General features: G+C 38.0%; 2 protein-coding genes and 1 long non-coding RNA gene across 6 annotated transcripts; 2 read left to right on the top strand and 1 right to left on the bottom strand.

Moving 5' to 3' along the window:
* Positions 1-1,044: 1,044 nt before the first annotated feature.
* Positions 1,045-3,036, bottom strand: LOC126617148 (uncharacterized). The gene is made up of 2 exons (XR_007621304.1): positions 2,908-3,036; positions 1,045-1,996 (listed from the first exon to the last, which is right to left on the bottom strand). It is a non-coding gene; the product is annotated as an uncharacterized LOC126617148 (long non-coding RNA).
* Positions 3,037-6,022: 2,986 nt separating this feature from the next.
* LOC126614192 (uncharacterized) lies at positions 6,023-9,690 on the top strand. Of its 4 annotated transcripts, none has more exons than XM_050281775.1 (6): positions 6,023-6,342; positions 6,436-6,486; positions 7,250-7,301; positions 7,401-7,459; positions 7,638-7,651; positions 9,385-9,690. In XM_050281775.1, the coding sequence occupies exons 1-6, from the start codon at positions 6,217-6,219 to the stop codon at positions 9,596-9,598; spliced, it is 516 nt and encodes a 171-aa protein (XP_050137732.1). In that variant the 5' UTR covers positions 6,023-6,216; the 3' UTR covers positions 9,599-9,690. The 4 variants fall into 4 exon arrangements, with proteins under 4 accessions (XP_050137732.1, XP_050137731.1, XP_050137730.1 ...); XM_050281774.1 differs by having other exon boundaries at positions 6,024-6,342; positions 7,385-7,459; positions 7,606-7,651; XM_050281773.1 differs by having other exon boundaries at positions 6,025-6,342; positions 7,376-7,459; positions 7,606-7,651.
* A 5,287-nt stretch (positions 9,691-14,977) lies between these two features.
* LOC126615886 (uncharacterized) lies at positions 14,978-15,630 on the top strand. Its single transcript, XM_050283814.1, has 2 exons — positions 14,978-15,340; positions 15,432-15,630. The coding sequence occupies exon 1, from the start codon at positions 15,091-15,093 to the stop codon at positions 15,295-15,297; it is 207 nt and encodes a 68-aa protein (XP_050139771.1). The 5' UTR covers positions 14,978-15,090; the 3' UTR covers positions 15,298-15,340; positions 15,432-15,630.
* Positions 15,631-18,042: the final 2,412 nt, after the last annotated feature.

Genomic DNA, 18,042 nt, shown 5'->3' with positions numbered 1-18,042 from the left:
TCTGCTACACCCATTTTATGTACGTGTTGATGTTTCACCGCCCAACATTCTGTGCCATACAACATCGCTGGCCTTATTGCCGTCTTATAAAATTTTCCCTTGAGCTTCAGTGGCCTACGACAGTCACACAACATGCTGGATGCACTCTTACACTTCATCCATCCAGCTCGTATTCTATGGTTGAGATCTCCATCTAATTCTCCGTTCTCTTGTAAGATAGATCCTAGGTAGCGAAAACGGTCGCTTTTTGTAATCTTCGCTAAATTGCTCCGGTCATTAGTGTGGATAAGTATATAAATGGATAGAGATAGGAAAGCAAACACAAGATGTACGTGGTTCACCCAGATTGGCTACGTCCACGGAATAGAAGAGTTCTCATTAATTGTGAAGGGTTTACACAAGTACATAGGTTCAAGCTCTCCTTTAGTGAGTACAAGTGAATGATTTAGTACAAATGACATTAGAGAACAAATGACATTAGGAAATATTGTGGGAGAATGATCTCGTAATCACGAAACTTCTAAGTATCGGAGTGTGGTATCATCTTGACTTGCCTTATCTGTCTCATAGGTAGATGTGGCAGCTTCTCTGGAAGTACTCTTCCTCCATCCAGGGGTGGTATCTTTAACTAGTGGAGATGCACAAGGTAATGTATCAATTTCACTTGAAGCTTACTTGTAGTTTCAGGCTTGGTCAAGCGCGATACAAACCATGTAGTAGGAGTCCCCCAAGTCGCCGAGCTAGGGGATTTGCTAAAAGAGGTGACAGACAAGGTAAGCAATCAGAGCTCCGGCTGATTGTTCACCTTCTCCCCATCTTGCAGCAGCATGAAGGATAAAGAGAAGAAAAATGAGAAGAGATGATATGGGATACTTTTGCTTTTGAAGAAGTAACTTTCCACAGGCTTATTCTTGAACTGAGCTGGAGGGTTTTCTGGTTTCCTCCAGAGTATAAGGCCGACTGAAGAATTTGAGGGTCAAAACAAGTCCATCAAATCTAGAGTACGTTCGACCCTGCTGATATGGGATACTTTTGCTTTTGACAGAGTAATGGATGGATCGGCACGTGTGCTGTTACGCTTGTCTCCACATGCTTCCTTGTATCCTTCGCACTTGCCCTATCTGTTCCTCAAGCAGATGCGGTATCTTCCCTGGCAACATAAGATGTTGAAGATGAGTACTCGAGAGCAATGCCAGGTAAGTAATCAGGTAAGGGGTTCCAGGCTGTCAGTTCCTGGCTGGGAGCTTGATTTCAAGTGCTGACTGATTGCTCTCTTTCTCCTTGTCTTGCAGGTAAAAACAAGGCCAAAGGAAAAGACAGGGAAAAAGCATGATATGGGATACTCTTGCTTTTAACCCTGATGATATGAGATATTCTTGCTCTAGTATAGCTTGTTTGCAGAGGTATTATCGGGGGGAAAGAAAGCTGAATATTTCGAAAGGCTTCGTTGGGAGTGCCCTCTCAGATATGAGGAAGGGTTGAGCATTTTTGCAGGTCTGCCTGTCCGTTGGGGATGGAGGTCGACATATATAGGAGTCCCCCTGACAACAAGTAGTAATGCTATTCCTTTACCCTGCTTGGTCATAGCACGGTAGTGGGAGCTGCCAGCTTCACATGTTTTAACTCTGTCAGAGCACTTTGAAAAAGTGGTATGTGGTATCTGGCTCTCAAGATTCGGAGAACGATGCTTCTTCGATTTTTGAGAAAGCAATCATGCTGGGGGTCTGGCTCTCGAGATTCGGGGAGCAGTGTCTCTTCGATTTTTGAGAAAGTAATCATGTTGGGAGTCTGGCTCTCGAGATTTGGAAGGCGGTGCCTCTTCGATTTTGGAGTAAGCAATCTTGTTGGGAGTGTTTTCTCGGATGTGAGTAAAGGTTGGGCATGTTTGCTAGTCTACCTTGCCACGAAGCACGGAGGTTGACACACAGGAACTTTCCAATTATCCAACAGTGGTACTGTTCCTTTACCCTTGTGGGTAATAATATGGTAGCTAGACCTTCAAAATTTATGTGTCTAAACTTTGTTAGTGCTGTTTCTTTGCTATTCTTTTACCTTTCTTGGTCAGAGCGATGTAGTGGGAGCTGCAAGCTTCACGTGCTCAACTTTGGCAGACTTTGACAAAGTTATCTGTGGTACCCATGAGCTATTGTTGCGTGTGGGAAGTGGGTGATTGAACAGTAAGATTCATGTGCTTTCTACTTCACCAGAAGTCTTCGACAGAATGCCCATAATTTCCGCAAAGCTGAGTGTGCGTGTGACAGGTGCTGACAAGGCTAGAAAAGAAGGTGCCTCTTCGATTTCTGAGATCGGCCCTCGTGGTCTCTGAGCAGCCCAGCTTTTGAGAAAGCGAGCGCCTCTTCGATTGATTCGGAGAACGATGCCTCTTCGATTTTTGAGAAAGCAATCATGCTGGGGGTCTGGCTCTCGAGATTCGGGGAGCAGTGTCTCTTCGATTTTTGAGAAAGTAATCATGTTGGGAGTCTGGCTCTCGAGATTCGGAGGGCGGTGCCTCTTCGATTTTGGAGCAAGCAATCTTGTTGGGAGTGTTTTCTCGAATGTGAGTAAAGGTTGGGCATGTTTGCTAGTCTACCTTGCCACGAAGCACAGAGGTTGACACACAGGGACTTTCCAATTATCCAGCAATGGTACTGTTCCTTTACCCTCTCTTCGATTTTTGAGAAAGTAGTCATGTTGGGAGTCTGGCTCTCGAGATTCGGAGGACGGTGCCTCTTCGATTTTGGAGCAAGCAATCTTATTGGGAGTGTTTTCTCGAATGTGAGTAAAGGTTGGGCATGTTTGCTAGTCTACCTTGCCACGAGGCACAGAGGTTGACACACAGAGACTTTCCAATTATCCGACAGTGGTACTGTTCCTTTACCCTTGTGGGTAATAATATAGTAGCTAGACCTTCAAAATTTATGGGTCTAAACTTTGTTAGTGCTGTTTCTTTGCTATTCTTTTACCCTTCTTGGTCAGAGCGATGTAGTGGGAGCTGCAAGCTTCACGTGCTCAACTTTGGCAGAGAACTTTGGCAAAGTTATCTGTGGTACCCATGAGCTATTGCTGCGTGTGGGAAGTGGGTGATTGGACAGTAAGATTCATGTGTTTTCTACTTCCCCAGAAGTCTTCGACAGAATACCCATAATTTCCGCAAAACTGAGTGTGCGTGTGACAGGTGCTGACAAGGCTGGAAAAGTAGGTGCCTCTTCGATTTCTGAGATCGGCCCTCGTGGTCTCTGAGGAGCCCAGCTTTTGAGGAAGCGAGCGCCTCTTCGATTTCTGAGATCGGCTTTCGTGGTCTTTGAGCAGCCCAACTTTTGAGAAAGCAAACACCTCTTCGATTTATGAGATCAACCCTCGTGGTCTCTAAGCAGCCCAGCTTTTGAGAAAGCAAACGCCTCTTCGACTAAAGATGGTTGAAGAAACATGTGGTCGAGGACAGCTATGGTCGAGGACAAGAACTGCTGAATGGCCGAGAATAAGTAACTATTTAAATTCACTCATTCTCGACGAGATTAAAATAATTTTAATCGCCGAAACCTTCGAACTGTACCACAGATGCCCCCTTTATTTTCTTAAGCATCGGCTGATCAGCCGAATTGTTAAGAAAATAATTTTTATTTTTATTCTGTAGTAAAAGAAAACAAAAGTGGCCCTACTATAAGTGGATGAGGCCAACGATGTTTTATTCCAAGCCGAAGGCTTTTTGTATCAAAACTTTCACTTTGAATTTTTGCAAGGCCGAATAAAATACTGTCTCCAAATATGTTTGACTTGACGAAAGATTTTTTATCGGCCGCCGAATGCGCTGAACAATTATTATGCCCCCCAGGCATAATTTTGGCTTTTAATTCAAATAACTTAGCCGAACAGGATTTCTCCATATCGGCTTTATTGCCAATAATCACATCAATTGGCGTAGTTTCTCGGGCTAGGCCAATATCTCGGCCTCGTTCGTCACTGGAGCATTCTTTTGACGAATCTTTTTCCAAGTCAATTTTTGTATATAGCTTAGGGACTTGAATTTTTTCTTCTAGGCCTACTATATTTTCAGTCTCTACCGAAACAACAAGTGGCCTTTGTTCTTCGGCCAAATTATCAATTTTCTTAGGCCGAATATTGGTTGTGGCCGGAGTGGAGATTTGCCCCCCGGCCTCTTGCCTTTCAGAAATTCTTCTCAAACTCTCGAGAAGTTGTTTTTGCTCCTTTAATAGGCGATAACACTCATCCCTTGAAGCCGGATCGAGATAGATCATGTGAACTTCGTAGTTTAGCACTGGGTCCCACTGGGCGTGCCAAAATGTTGACCCTAGAAACTACAAAGCCTACGTGGCGCGCAGGCCGAGTAATCTATGAGCTAACTACGTCCTTCGGTGAATGCGGGGCGTGCCAACTCGTCGGCCGAGCTCGGCCGATGAGTAAATTTGTTGATGTTGCGTTGGGCGCGCGGTTGACTTCTGCGTCTTGCGATTGCGGCCGAGAAAGGAACACGTCTCGGCCTCTTGGGCTCTCGAACCTGAAGACAAGGTTACTATTTTTACGAAGCTCAATATCAAATTCGGCTTTCAACGTGCCGAATGTAGTCACTTGTAACACCTCACTTCGCCGAGAAGGCTGATGAGATGACCTCGACCAACAAGGATTCAGAAATCCTTCTCGACCGAGACTTGGATAGATAATCAATCGTTCTCGCCGCAGTGCTGTTGATGCCAACGGAAGATACTGCGAGACCGACTGATTCTACGGTGACAGAGCTATCTATGCCGACTTAAGATATCACCGGTTGCTTCCACAGTGCTGTTGATGCCAACGGAAGATGTGTCAGCGAAAAAAGGAAAAAGAAAAATCACAAGTTGTGAGAATTTGCGCAGGGCAATTTTGTATTGATTTCCAGGGGCCTTTGAATGATGTGCCACCTCTTCTATTTATAGCAAAGGCTCCCCCCAAGGTCGAGTTAAAAACCTACTCGGACTAGGTTTTCTTTCTCTGATCAGCATCAACTCGACTAGTCCTACCTTCACTAGGACTGTGAACCTAGTCCTTAACTGAGCCGGATTCACTTCCGGGTCCTGCCGAGACTCCTTATTGCACTAGGATTCAACCTCTGGCGTTATGACCTAGCCGACCTAGGTTTGGAGGCCCACGTACTGAACGATCCATGGTATTCTTGTCGCAAGGCCTTCAGGGCCGAGAATGACCCTACACTCGGCCCAAACACTTATAAAAACAATTCTTTACTAAAAGATAATTATTATAATAAAACCATAATAATATCTTTTAATAACAAAATTATCTTCATCTTTCCATCCAACGGTGTAAAGTTATGTTCACTCAATGACCTTGATTGCACGGACCGACGATGTAAATTCGGGTCCAAACACTACCTTAAGAAATCTCACATGTTTCCTCAAGAGGAGGTGTTGGGCTTCTAGCCTTAAGGACGAAAAATAAATTTAAATAAATATGCGTTAAGTTAGTTGGTTTAACTAGTGTACTTGTAGATCTAAATTTCCCGCATTGTTGTTTAAAAATAAATTATCGCATCTGTAAAAAAAAGTATTTCCAAAAGCAAAGATGTAGAGCGAGGTGTCATCATGTTGAGCCTTTTATTATTATAGTAAAAAGTTTAAATATAAACTTTTTGTAAAATTATTTACTTTGTAAATATATTTAATATTAAAAATTAAAATTAAAATACTAAAAACACATTCATTTAATAAAAAAATTTAGTGTAAAAAAATGTGATTTTTCGTTAAAAGTAAATAGTACCAGAAGTGTTTCGTTAAAACCATTTAGGAAAACTAACGAAATGTCCAAAAAAAATTTAATTTTAATGAAAAAGGACAAATAAAGGTGTACGAAATTATACTATAAAAAAGTAAAAATATAATTTTTCATTAAAAATAAACAGTACCATAAATGTTTCGTTAAAGCTCCTTAAACTTTTTTGTCACAAAATGTTTGAGAGAACCTTCGGTTTTATCCGTGGCATAAAACTAAAACACAGCCCAACCCGCGGTATTGCCCACTTCACGTCCTCGATGCCAACCGAGCCCATAGCTTAAAACGCTGTCGTTTAACCCAAAATTTTTCCACCCCTTCCCTCCCCGGTGGTTCCATATCCACCATGACTGTCGTCGTCTCCGCCAATTGAGTCACCATTGCCACCGTCAACTGATTTCTCAGAGTTGTTAGCATTTACATTAGAAGCCGGCGATGGGGACTCGAGAGGTCTACGAACAGAAGCTGAGGAGTGGGAATCTGCACCACGATCCCACCATGAATCCCGGCCTCGGAACTCCTCGCTGCCCTCGCTGCCTCTCTCTCCTCGCCCACGATTCCGTACTAACACCCATGACCCTACTTTTTTGATGATTTGATTCCGTGGGTTTACAGTCGGAAACTGATTGAAATTTTGTTTTGTTTTTTGTTCAGGACAAAGGTGAATGGACCATCACTCCTGTTCTTCACGACGCCACCGCTGTTGTAAGTTTCTCTCTTTTCTTTTCAGCTCTACCCATTTGCGCAAAATTTTGTTTCTTTGTGTAGCAGTTGTGTTTTAGATGTGAATTTTCATGGTTTTGATCTGGGAATTTGGAGTAGAATGCTTTTTCTAAAGATATTTCTTCGTGGTAGATGAATTCTGAGCATGTAAGATTTACATGTATTGAACTCTTAGATCTTAAGTATGATCCTTTGTTAGTTAATGTGTACTTGGTTGTTATTACCTCAGAAATCGTATAATAATCTGCATTACTGTTATTTTGGATAATGATTTAATTTCTCTGCATGCGAGGGGCCAAATTTTTTAAGAATTGGGCATAAATCCCCTGCTAATAGTTGGTTCATCTGGTTGAAGTAGAACCCAACATCAGTTGCGTTGGTAGGGTTATTGATTCATTGGTCTAGGTGTATGTATGGGGATCATGTTTGAGTGTATGTTTACGTCATTTGTAGATTGAACTCTTATATCTTAAGTATGATCCTTTATTAGTTATTATGTAATTGGTAGCTTCGAATTCGGATAATAACATCTGCATCACAAAATGTTGTTGATCATGAAGTATTGGGCATAAATCCCCTGTTAATTGTTGATTCATAGGATAGAAGTAAAACCCGATATCAGTTGTGTTGTTAGGGTCTAGGTGTATTTACAAAGGTCATGTTCGAGTGTATGTTTATGATAATGATATGGACGTGGCTTGTTATGCGAGTGATTAAACCTCTCTGCTATTGTTTGTATGAATAGGCTGGCTCAGGTATTGGAGGAATGCTTAGTGCAATTCATAGCTTCAATACAGGTATACATGTTTCCTTTGTCTTTACAATGAACATGCTTTCATATGCTTTACAATGAACATGCTTTCATATGCAGATTGCTTAGTGTTACTTGGTTGCAGGGATCCCATACCTTCAGAAGCGGTTGAAGGGACCAAAGTGGTTGCCTTTCTTAGTTGGGGTACATCTCTTATGCTTGGTGCTTGCTTTCCGATTTTGTTTACCCTGCAATGCACTTCCAGTTATTTCAGCATTATCATGATTCATGAGAAAGTTATATTTATATGCACCTCAATTTGGCTCACTTTTGTATTTTTTTAATCGTAGCTTACTCCACTGCTTCTGTTTTCGGGTGCCAGTGCTACATTTGGAGGTAAATATCCTGCTTTTCTCCACCGGGTTAAAATAAGCCTATTTTAAAACATGATAAGTTCTTTGCATTGCTCTTTGCTGTTACTCTTCTGTTTTCTATTTTTATTAAACAGATCATTTGTTTAGTAGCCGTAGAATAACTAGTTTACTTAAAAATAGATGTGATTCTTGATTTGTCTGGTTGTTGATGCAGGACAACCTAAAACTTAATTTAGTTGCATAAAATTACTAACAAGGCAGATTATTAGACTTATGGAAAATAAAGTAAACAATACTGAATGTGTTAGGTACTCAAGCCCAAGGGAAGAGCCCAACCCAAAAGACTAGTCCAATAGGTGGGAGGACCCCAAGGACTTAAGAACCCCTACATTCCCATAAGTGTAGTCGTGTGGGATCATAACATTCCACCACCCTTCGGAAGATCCGAAGCCCACGGCGGTAATCACGTCGCCCAGTCCCTCGTCACCAAGTCCCTTGGAGCCCATACTCCCAAGGCGGTAATCACGAGGCGGCATGTCACGTCACCAAGACCCGCAATGTCGGGCAACCTGGCTCTGATACCAATGTTAGGTACTCAAGCCCAAGGGAAGAGCCCAACCCAAAAGACTAGTCCAATAGGTGGGATGACCCCAAGGACTTAAGAACCCCTACACTCCCATAAGTGTTGTCGATGTGGGATCATAACAGAATGGATGTATTATTATGCAACAACAAAGAAAATTAGAAAACTTAACAATGTAGCACTCAATTCTGGAAATTCAGAAAAGATTTACTGGCAAGGTGTCTTTAACCGTAAGATTCTGTTTCATTCCTTAAGGAATGTTCCAGGCCTTGAACTGGGTTCTCGTGCAGTCGTTTGGATCCACAACAATAGATTAAAATGGGTACTTAGGCAAGGCTGATTGGTGGAAGGAAGGTTGTAGTTTGCGGCGGTAGGGAGGAGGGGAAACTGGAACCGCTCCAGCAAGGGTTCTTGGAATCACCAAGAATTCTCAAGAATCGCTCAATGTAATATAATATTATTCATTGACTGAATTGCAAAAGTACGTCAAAGCTCTTATATAGAGCTACATAAACCATACAAGACTAGAATGAATGACCCAGTTAAAGATTTATAGGATTCCTAAAAGTCTAATTTTTATTGACTGAGAAGAACAAGGACAGATGATCTAGAAAAACTAAAAGACAGCCCAGCACAATGTAAGTTATAAACCCATCTAGAAGACTCCAGCAATCGGTATCTTCATTTCCTTGCATGGGTGTTGAACTGATTTGTATCAGCTGTACTAAGTGTATGTAGACTAAGGCCTTGTTGGTAAGAAGGATTGGATTGGAATGGATAACTTTCAAATTTCAAGGCAAATTGAAGGTAGAAATGAATGAGTTTTCATTTCGAGGGTATTAGAAGAGGATTGCTCATGAAGAATACTCATCCATTCTATTCTTACCATTTTGGAGAGCATTAGATTAGATAAGTTTCCTTAATGAATAATCCATCTTCTACCCTCTAGTTGGTCATTATTGTTTCATTTCTCCCCTCGACAACGTGCCTTGCAATTAGAGATATATCCATTCCAATCCAATCCCACGTACCAAACAAGCCCTAAGCCATGTTCCGTCTATGTATATAATACATTCTTGCTCAAAACCTGAGATTCAGCTGGAATTTCTTTCCCGGTGTTCCAAGTTTTGGATACATATTTTTCAATTCCCCGTTGATATGGGGTTTTGCAGGTTATTCACTTCCCAAGTTTGCTCAACTCACCGTGGCATCCTATTATGCTACCTCAAGTGCCTCACATTACGGGATTTCACTTCTTACTCGATACATCGAAGAGGCTCACACTTCCCGCTCTCGGAAAGAAGGGGTCAGATGATTTCTTGCAGGTGCACATATCAAAGAATCTGCTACAATTTTGTAATTGATGTTATATACATGTACCTGTAGATGCACAAACCTGTATATGGTTAAGACGTTTTACATCATTGATCACAATTTTGGTAATTTTATTTTAGTAATGTGAAAAATGATTGGAGAAATTGTCAACATATCGCATAATCTCATATGAAGGATTATGCTAACCACCTTTGAAGTAGTTGCTTTGAGCAGTAAGCATCATCATAAACATAAAGCCAGTAGAGTTAGAACCTTATGGAGAGGCCCTTATGTTCTCTCATTCCAAAATAATGTTGTTGATATTTCAAGAATATTTGATAGAACAATGATCATGTTGAAACCACTTAGAAAATCAAGTGGAATATGTTTGCATCACCTCCAATGAATATGCACGAAGCATATTTTTGAAACCATAGTTCGCTGGCCCGAATGGAGCGCACTATGTGGCCGGCCGAAGGCCGCATGATTTGAGCATTTCCTTGTTTTGGCACGACCATTTGGAACACTCTTATTGAGATATGATGCTCTACTGGCATCATCTTACTCATAGGAAAATTGTTCATTCAAACGTACATGCCAAACTTGCTCCTTGGGAAAGTTGATTCTTAGATCATCCCCCATAAAGATATCAAAAACCCTCTTCTCTATAGTAGACTCAAGGGAATATGTGTGGACTTATTCAGGGGATCATATAAAGGTTTATTGGTTTTGGTTGATGTATCGACACAAATGGTCACATGTCCATCCACATGCCAATACTGCTAGTCTTCTGACACCAATTATTGGGTTACAGACTCGCCACTCTGATTATCTAATAATGTCTACAGGACTAAACTAATGCCAAAGAATTTACATTGAATAATTTTCGATTCCCTCATCTCTCTGCCGTCCCTCTCTCCTCTCTCAAATATTATTTACTACAACATATAGATAAAAGTCACCAATGTTTTCTCTCACTACATTTTCCTCTATTCTCCAACAATAACTGCATCCTCTTGCATAACCTTTACTAATTTACAGTGAAATATTGACCAAAAAAAAAAACAATTTACTAGTGAAATACTATTACCCTAAATCTGGGTTGCCCTCCCTACACTACCCTTTCCACGCTATATATCAAATCTATCTCAATCAACATTTACAACTACGCCACTTGAAAACCAATTGCATTTATAGGTGCTTCCATGTTATAAATACGTATCACCTATAACCTATAAAGAGGAAATTGTAGGAATAGTTCTTCAAATTTAACATAATTGAAGCAATGGTTCCTTAATTAAAACTCTATGACTAATAGTCCCTTAACTCTTCAAAATGTGTAACTATGGTTCTTTTCGTCAACTCTGTCAGAACGAGTCATGTTGGAAGAATCGTTGTTCCAATTGGGCTAAAGTTGAGGGACCATTATTCAATTGGGTGAAAGTTGAGGGATCATTTCTCCAATTGGGTTAAAGTTGACGGACTATTTCTACAATTTTCTCATTTAGTTTTCCATATTTTCCCTTTGATTATGACCTCACGTGCATGACACATGACTCATTTTCACAAAAGTTTTAACGGAGTTAACGAAAAGGACCATAGTTACACATTTTGATGAGTTAGGGACCAATAATCATGGATTTTTAGTTGAGGGACCATTGCTCCAATTGGATTAAAGTTGAGGGGTTATTGCTACAATTTTCTCACTTATAAATTATAGGTCATGCTTTCGGGTCCGGTTAGAATAATACTTAATTACCACTCAGTGATATGTGTTTTAAGCAAGATCTAATTGTTGTAAAAATTTACTGGTTCTTTATATGCAATATATATCGAACTGTTAATTATTCGAAACAGCACGCACCATAAAAAAATGGCATGCTTTCTTGTTTCACATCTATCCCATATACAAGTTGTCCCTCTACACAGTGGCCATATTTATGTGCATAACGAATACTCCCAGCAACAAAATCACATAGGGTTAAAACATTTGGAGAGGGTAGATTGATAGACAATAACTTCCAACTTATAAATATGAAACAATTAGGACCGCGAACTTTTATGGCAATTGGCAAAAAGACAATATATACGCATTGCCTTATTATTTCACCTGGAAACAAATGTAATCGTTCTGCATGTCATGTGCATGCATTGTGCTGCCACCTAAGCAGACTAGCAGTCATCAGATATACTATCCAGACACTTTGTAGTTCAAGTTGAAAGTATATATCAACTTATAGAGTTCATACAGATTTGTAGTAGTTGAAACATACTTAAGATCGAAGGTCGAATACTGTTAGTAGCTATATCGATCGAGAAGCAAGTATGACAATTGATGGATCCGTTAATATTGACTATTTTTATAATCAATCTTGTATCTGATTTAATAATTTTTCTAAAGTTCAATTGTATTTAGATTAGAATTTGAAGTGTATGATAACAACAGGTCCATTTTGATTAAAGACTGAACATGTATGGTAACAAAAGAAAGAGAAAAGAAGAAAAATGAGAGACGTGTACAGCAGGAATTGCCGACTACTTAATTTCCATTCGGGGAAGAGTGTTCAAGTAGAACTCGTATTCAATTTCAATCTCTCATTGAATGGCAAAGAAGGTGCGATTAGTAAAAGCGTACTCACTAGCTCTCTACGTTTACACCCTCGTTGAGAGATGAGTGACATGAATACATAACTACAGTGGTGTCTCATGTTAATAATATAAGGACATATAGAGGGAATTGGCATATGATTTTGTATAATGAGCTACCATAATGACGTACGATTATCATACAAGTCGAGTTCAAATCTTCTACATCTATTTTGGTGTTGCCTGTCTATGGCCACTATCATTGATTGACACGTGTCAATAAACTTAACATTTCTTAACTTTGTTATCATAACTTAACACGTACCAATTATTAATAAGTGCTGAAGATTTGTTCATTTCTATTTTCGACAGTAGTGGTGTGAAGTCAATTGCTGATGGCGGGCATGCATGTGTATGGGTCTTTAACTCGCCGACGTATGAATACCATCAGTTCAACAAAATATGGGGCACAACGAAACATACTTCGGATCTTATGCTTATACCTAATTTTGTGTATCGAGATTACATTTACAATATTTTGTTTAAAATTTTTATTTACAATAACAAAATGATTCTTTTTGCAAATTTAGTGTATTTAATTATTTGGTATAAAAGATTGGATTTAAATAGACAAGACATTATTTTTGAGGTATGTGGAGGAAGAAATAAAGAAATTATGATCAACTAGAAAGTAAGAGATAGCTAGAATCGTACCCAGTGCACAAGGCTCCCGCTTTACGCAGGGTCTGGGAGAGGTGAATGTCGGTTAACCTTACCCCCATTTATGGAGAGACTGCTCCCAAGTCTCGAACCCGAGACCTACCGCTCATGGGCGAAGACACTTGTCATCGCACCAAGTGCGACCTCTAAGAGATAGCTAGAATAATTAAGAATAAAACTTATGCATTCCAATCTTCTCCAAAATATAAATAATAGGATTAGAGAAAAAAACTTAGGCATTCCATGTCCTCTATGACGTCTATTTGTGATATTTTATAATCATTCATAATATAGACGAGGACATAATAGTGAACAGTGGCAAAGTCAGAACAGCACGTAGGTCATGAAGAGTGAGGAATCTGACCCTCTGAACCTGCACGGCAAGTTCGACGAAACGCTTGAATGAAGACATGCTGGTGCTGCAATGCCGTTGTGGGAATAACCCTAATATTACTGCAACGTCAACGTCAAACACATTGGCAACCAAGCTCTCCATGAAACGTCTACTATTTCAAAAGATTTGGTTATTTAAATTTGTTTAGGACCTTTAATTCTTTTAAATTTCGCTTATTTCCCGATAATTTCTGTCTTAGCTAAGAACCAACATTTTATGTAAGAATGTAATTCGTTAAATATTTTGATCTGGTTAGTTATAATAATCGATTTGGTAATAATTGGTTGGTAGTCGAAGAATATCAAAACTCTCGGTGTATACCAAGACTGAACCATTTTGTTGTGATGATTTTTTCGGAATCTTTCGATTTTTAGATGAGTGTTGTTAGAGAAAATACATTTTGTAAATTATATTGAAACCGTCTTTTTAATAGAAATAAGATCTATACAAATAGTTTTCATCTTTATTAAAGATATAATTTGGATGTGATATCTTTAACATTTTTTTTCGGATTGTAAAAGTCGGTTACCAAACCTATAAAATTCACAATTATTAGTTCGGATTTTAAGAAAGAAAGTGGCAGCCCTTGTTTGACCGGTTCAATGCCTAGCCCTAATTTGGTCAACCATATTTATGGGATGATGGATGACCATATATATCATAGAGTTGAAAATTGAAATGAAGTTGCAGAGTTCAATGATATTTTTCACCTTATGATTTAAAGGAGTACTTGAAATAATAATAATAATAAAAATAATTTGAAAATTTTAAGTTTTAACGATAAAAATAAAATAAAAGATAAAATGAATATTATCGTGATTGATATTTTAATGTATAAATATAATTTTTTATTAAAATAATCAATACCTAAAGCTTTTGTTTAAGTTCCAAAAAAAAAAAAAACATGAAACATCAATATGACCATTAATTATGCAACTGAATGGACAAACGCAAAGTACAATTTGACAGTTGAAAAGTTTTACTCCACAATTAAGGAACCATAACTATCACAATTAAACACCCCAACTGCCCTTCCTCACGTGGCAGTCATTGGTCATCCACACGATTATACGTGATTCCTTAGCTACTAAGCTGGTTTTCAATTCCAATTACATGGACGACGAGAATCCTCTCCATATCATTTTTGTGAGGAGTTTAGGGATCATTACATTTTAGTCCTTCATCATATATTATATAATTAATTTTTATAGGTATTGTTTGTGTTTCATTTTAAATAAAAAATTTAAATGATATATGATCGTAAAATAACTGATGAACGGATAAAATGAACTAATCATTAGGATCCTCACGAAGAGATTTTGAATAGAATCCTATTCCCAATTACATGACCAAAAATCTCCAGCTATTGCATGTAAGAGGTTTTTGGTATGGTAGTCGTGTTATTACTTTGTTTACATATATTTATTCGAAAAGGATCCTCTTCGAATTCTTTTTGTAAGGATTCCGAAGATCCTCCAATTACGTTCATTTATCGTACATCGTGTTCATGAAAGCTAATAGTGCGATTTACGATAAACGGACAGTATTTGAGATTCTCTAGAATTATCAAAAACAGAATCTAGAGAGGATCCTCATTCTATTTATTCATACTATATTCTAAATATAATATATTAAATTAGTATTTATTAATGCATAATATAATAAATAAATTAATATCGTCATTTGATCGTGCGACTGTCGTACTAAAAACTTATCAAACTAATGCTAATGTTCGTGTACACAGCTCATCAAACTTCTATAAATAATCTGACATGCTCTCTTATTTATTGATACAATATATATATATATATATATATACAACCTAGGATTAAATACATTGAAAGCAAAGTCTCAAGTTCCTGAAATGGTTTGCTTTTGTTTCCTGGTAGACCAGAGGAGGAAGGTGTGGCGGAGCAAGCCGGTGGCTGGGACATGTTCAAGATGTGGGTGTGGAGCAAGCGTCGCTGACATAAAGACTTCGACTAGGTTTTGCTATATTCCAGTTTACTGGAAATCTTGGAAAGCAATCATGTGTACTTTTTGTGGAGCCATTCTCAAATATTATAGATAAAATTTCTGCAGATATATGTGTGTGTATATAGTTAGCTCCACAGGTTGGTTCTTGCTTCTTTATTATCTTTGTTTTTCTGGCCTTTCTGGATTAGTTTGAGCTTTCGACTGTTTTTTTGTATTTAAATTTTGCAGAATATTTTGGTGTGATGAGTAAAGGTGTATGGAACTGTAAATGTGTATGGAACTGTAAATATAGGCGGCTTTCTGTTGGTTAGTCATGGAGTGGAATATGGAGACGAGGATTTTACTCTAAGTATATAAATTTTACTCTGTTGAGAAAGTATTGAAAAGAAGTGGATAATTAATTATAATTAACTCCAATTACTATGAACTGGTTGTTAAGTTTTAGTTTGTATTTTAACAACTATTATTTTAATATTTTCCTTCTTCCTCTCCCTCGCCTGCTACTCACCTTCTCCATCCAGTTCTCCTTTTCTAATTAGAAAGAAACAAAAGAAAACAGATGAAAATATTACCAATCTGATCTCTTTTCTTTCAGTATTTTTATCTGTATAAAAGATTTTTAGCTTCAAAATTAACTTAAATATTACAAAATACAAAGAATATGTTAAGAAGTTAGAATATGTTTAGACCGATCTTAGAGTTGTCTCATTAATCTTCCACATCTCCAGGATTAATGTGCTGCGCGCTTTCTCATGGAGTTTTAGGTTTGTATGAATATTGTATCCATAATCAACCATAAGAAAGGGTGACCCAAGCCAACAAGGCTCCGCTTTGCGACGGTTGAAATAACGTCTATTGTACACAACTTTATTCTTGCTTTGTAAAAAAGTTGTTTCCACAATTTGATATTGTGACCTTTTGATCACAAAAGAGTAACTTTCTGTTGAGCTAAGGCTCACCCTCCATAATCAACCATGTATAATGTATTATTTGCTATGCTACTCCTTCAGCAATGAATGATCAACAACGACTGCCAACATTGTAGTTAGCTAGCTAGCACTAGTATAGATTGCCATCCATCCCATGATTTATTTATTTTTAATGTTTACTATTATTATGGGGAAATGAAAGAGTTCGAATGTATTACAATACTTTAGGGATGGAGGAGCTTTGAACTCATAATGCACGAAAAGAAAGCCAAGATCTTACCCACCAAGATATTAGAGAAAATATACTTCCAAGAGAAAGTTAATTTATCTCATAAGTATGTTAAGAAAATTCACCTTGTAATTAAATAATCATAGCTATTGTTCAAGCTATTGTTTTGGAAGTACTTTCAGAGCTACAAACCTCTTTTTAGATCACCAAAAGAATCTCTGATTTGGCAAAAATTTTGGACAATAAAAGTAATAGCTAAATTGTGGGTGAGAGTTTGCATTCTGCAGCTTATGAGAGTCTGCATTTACGTGACCGGTTTTAAGTATAGTGACACCCGATCAGCAGCCTGCAGGGCGGTTGGCATCCAAGACCTCCACCAATCAACCCAACCCTATCACAGGATCACTAAACTCCACTTTTATCTATGAACATGTACCTAACGCACTTCTAAGTGTTTTTTAAGCATTTGATGATCTTTTAATAAAGATTTCGACATGCTTCTAAACACTCAGAAAATCGTATTATGAGTCCTTCCTACATAACTGCTCTAAAATTGGTCCTTGGTACTCCTAAATACAGGTCCTTACTATATTTATTAGGGCTTGTTCAATGACCAATTCATTTTCAGATTTTAGTTCTCATTTTTCTGTTTGGAAGGAGTAGATGTAAGGGAGGGAAAATTAGAAATAAGGAATATAAAAGAGTATGAGGAATGATGGTCGAATAGAATATAGATATAGAAGAAATGAATAAAGAATAGTGCACAAATAAAATTAAAAAAAAAAATCTATTTTGAGTGATTTTCACTTTCAAGATTCTGTTCTCACTCATTCTTTGTTTATTCCCCTCCTCTTTCGCACTTATCATCCCTCATTTCATTTCACCCAATAAAGTCTTATCTCAACCACAAAATATAAAAACTAAAGATTTAAAAACGAAAACGGGCCCTTAATTTCTAATTTCTCTTTCTTATCTCTTTACAAAATTGGCCGGGACTTGAGTTTGTAAGGTTTTTTTTGCCTTTCCTAAAGAACCCTCCAAATATGAAACTGCGACTCCACCGCGCTGTAGATGGTCATGCTTTGATATCACCTAATAATTCAGGTTTAAGAATTCAGCAAGGAGCTGTAGGCATCTATGTTATCCTGCTCATCCTGCATTAACTCATAAAATCTTGAAATTTTCTGAATGTTGACTCGATCACACCAGTATATGGCATCGTTCCATCAAAATCGGTTGCATTTTCTACGTAGAATCTAGATGGCCGTTGATAATTAAATGTCGATGGGCGTGTTTACAAACTGTATATTTTTAGGAAATCAGGATATTGTCAACAACACAACATGGCAAACGCCTCGTGCTGTCTTGACAAAACAATCTGCTGCTGCTAAATTATTAGACACCCAATTATATAGGGTTTGGCATGTCTCTGAGGCATATGATGTTGCCACTTAATTATCACCCCAATAATTTCGAAAATTTATATGAAAGACTACTTCTGGATTTGGATTGTTTTATTTTTTGTTACTTATATACTTATTATAAACCTAGCTTAATACTACTTTATTAGTCGTATTTGTGTTTTTTAAGGTAATTAACCTTTATTGAATTAAAACTAAAATATGATGTCTATTATTTGAAAACCCTAGCCTACAGAGAGAACCAAGAGCAAAGGTCATCA

Source organism: Malus sylvestris, chromosome 3, assembly GCF_916048215.2.
Source record: "Malus sylvestris chromosome 3, drMalSylv7.2, whole genome shotgun sequence".
Classification (NCBI taxonomy): domain Eukaryota; kingdom Viridiplantae; phylum Streptophyta; class Magnoliopsida; order Rosales; family Rosaceae; genus Malus; species Malus sylvestris.
This window is presented reverse-complemented; position numbering and strand designations above follow the sequence as displayed.

Excerpts from the sequence above, each read along its gene's own strand:
- LOC126615886 (XM_050283814.1), top strand. The coding sequence starts at position 15,091 with ATGGTTTGCTTTTGTTTCCTGGTAGACCAGAGGAGGAAGGTGTGGCGG.
- LOC126614192 (XM_050281773.1), top strand. The coding sequence starts at position 6,217 with ATGGGGACTCGAGAGGTCTACGAACAGAAGCTGAGGAGTGGGAATCTG. Across the intron at positions 6,487-7,249 it reads TTCACGACGCCACCGCTGTT|GCTGGCTCAGGTATTGGAGG; the intron begins GTAAGTTTCTCT and ends TTGTATGAATAG. Across the intron at positions 7,460-7,605 it reads GGTTGCCTTTCTTAGTTGGG|CTTACTCCACTGCTTCTGTT; the intron begins GTACATCTCTTA and ends TTTTAATCGTAG.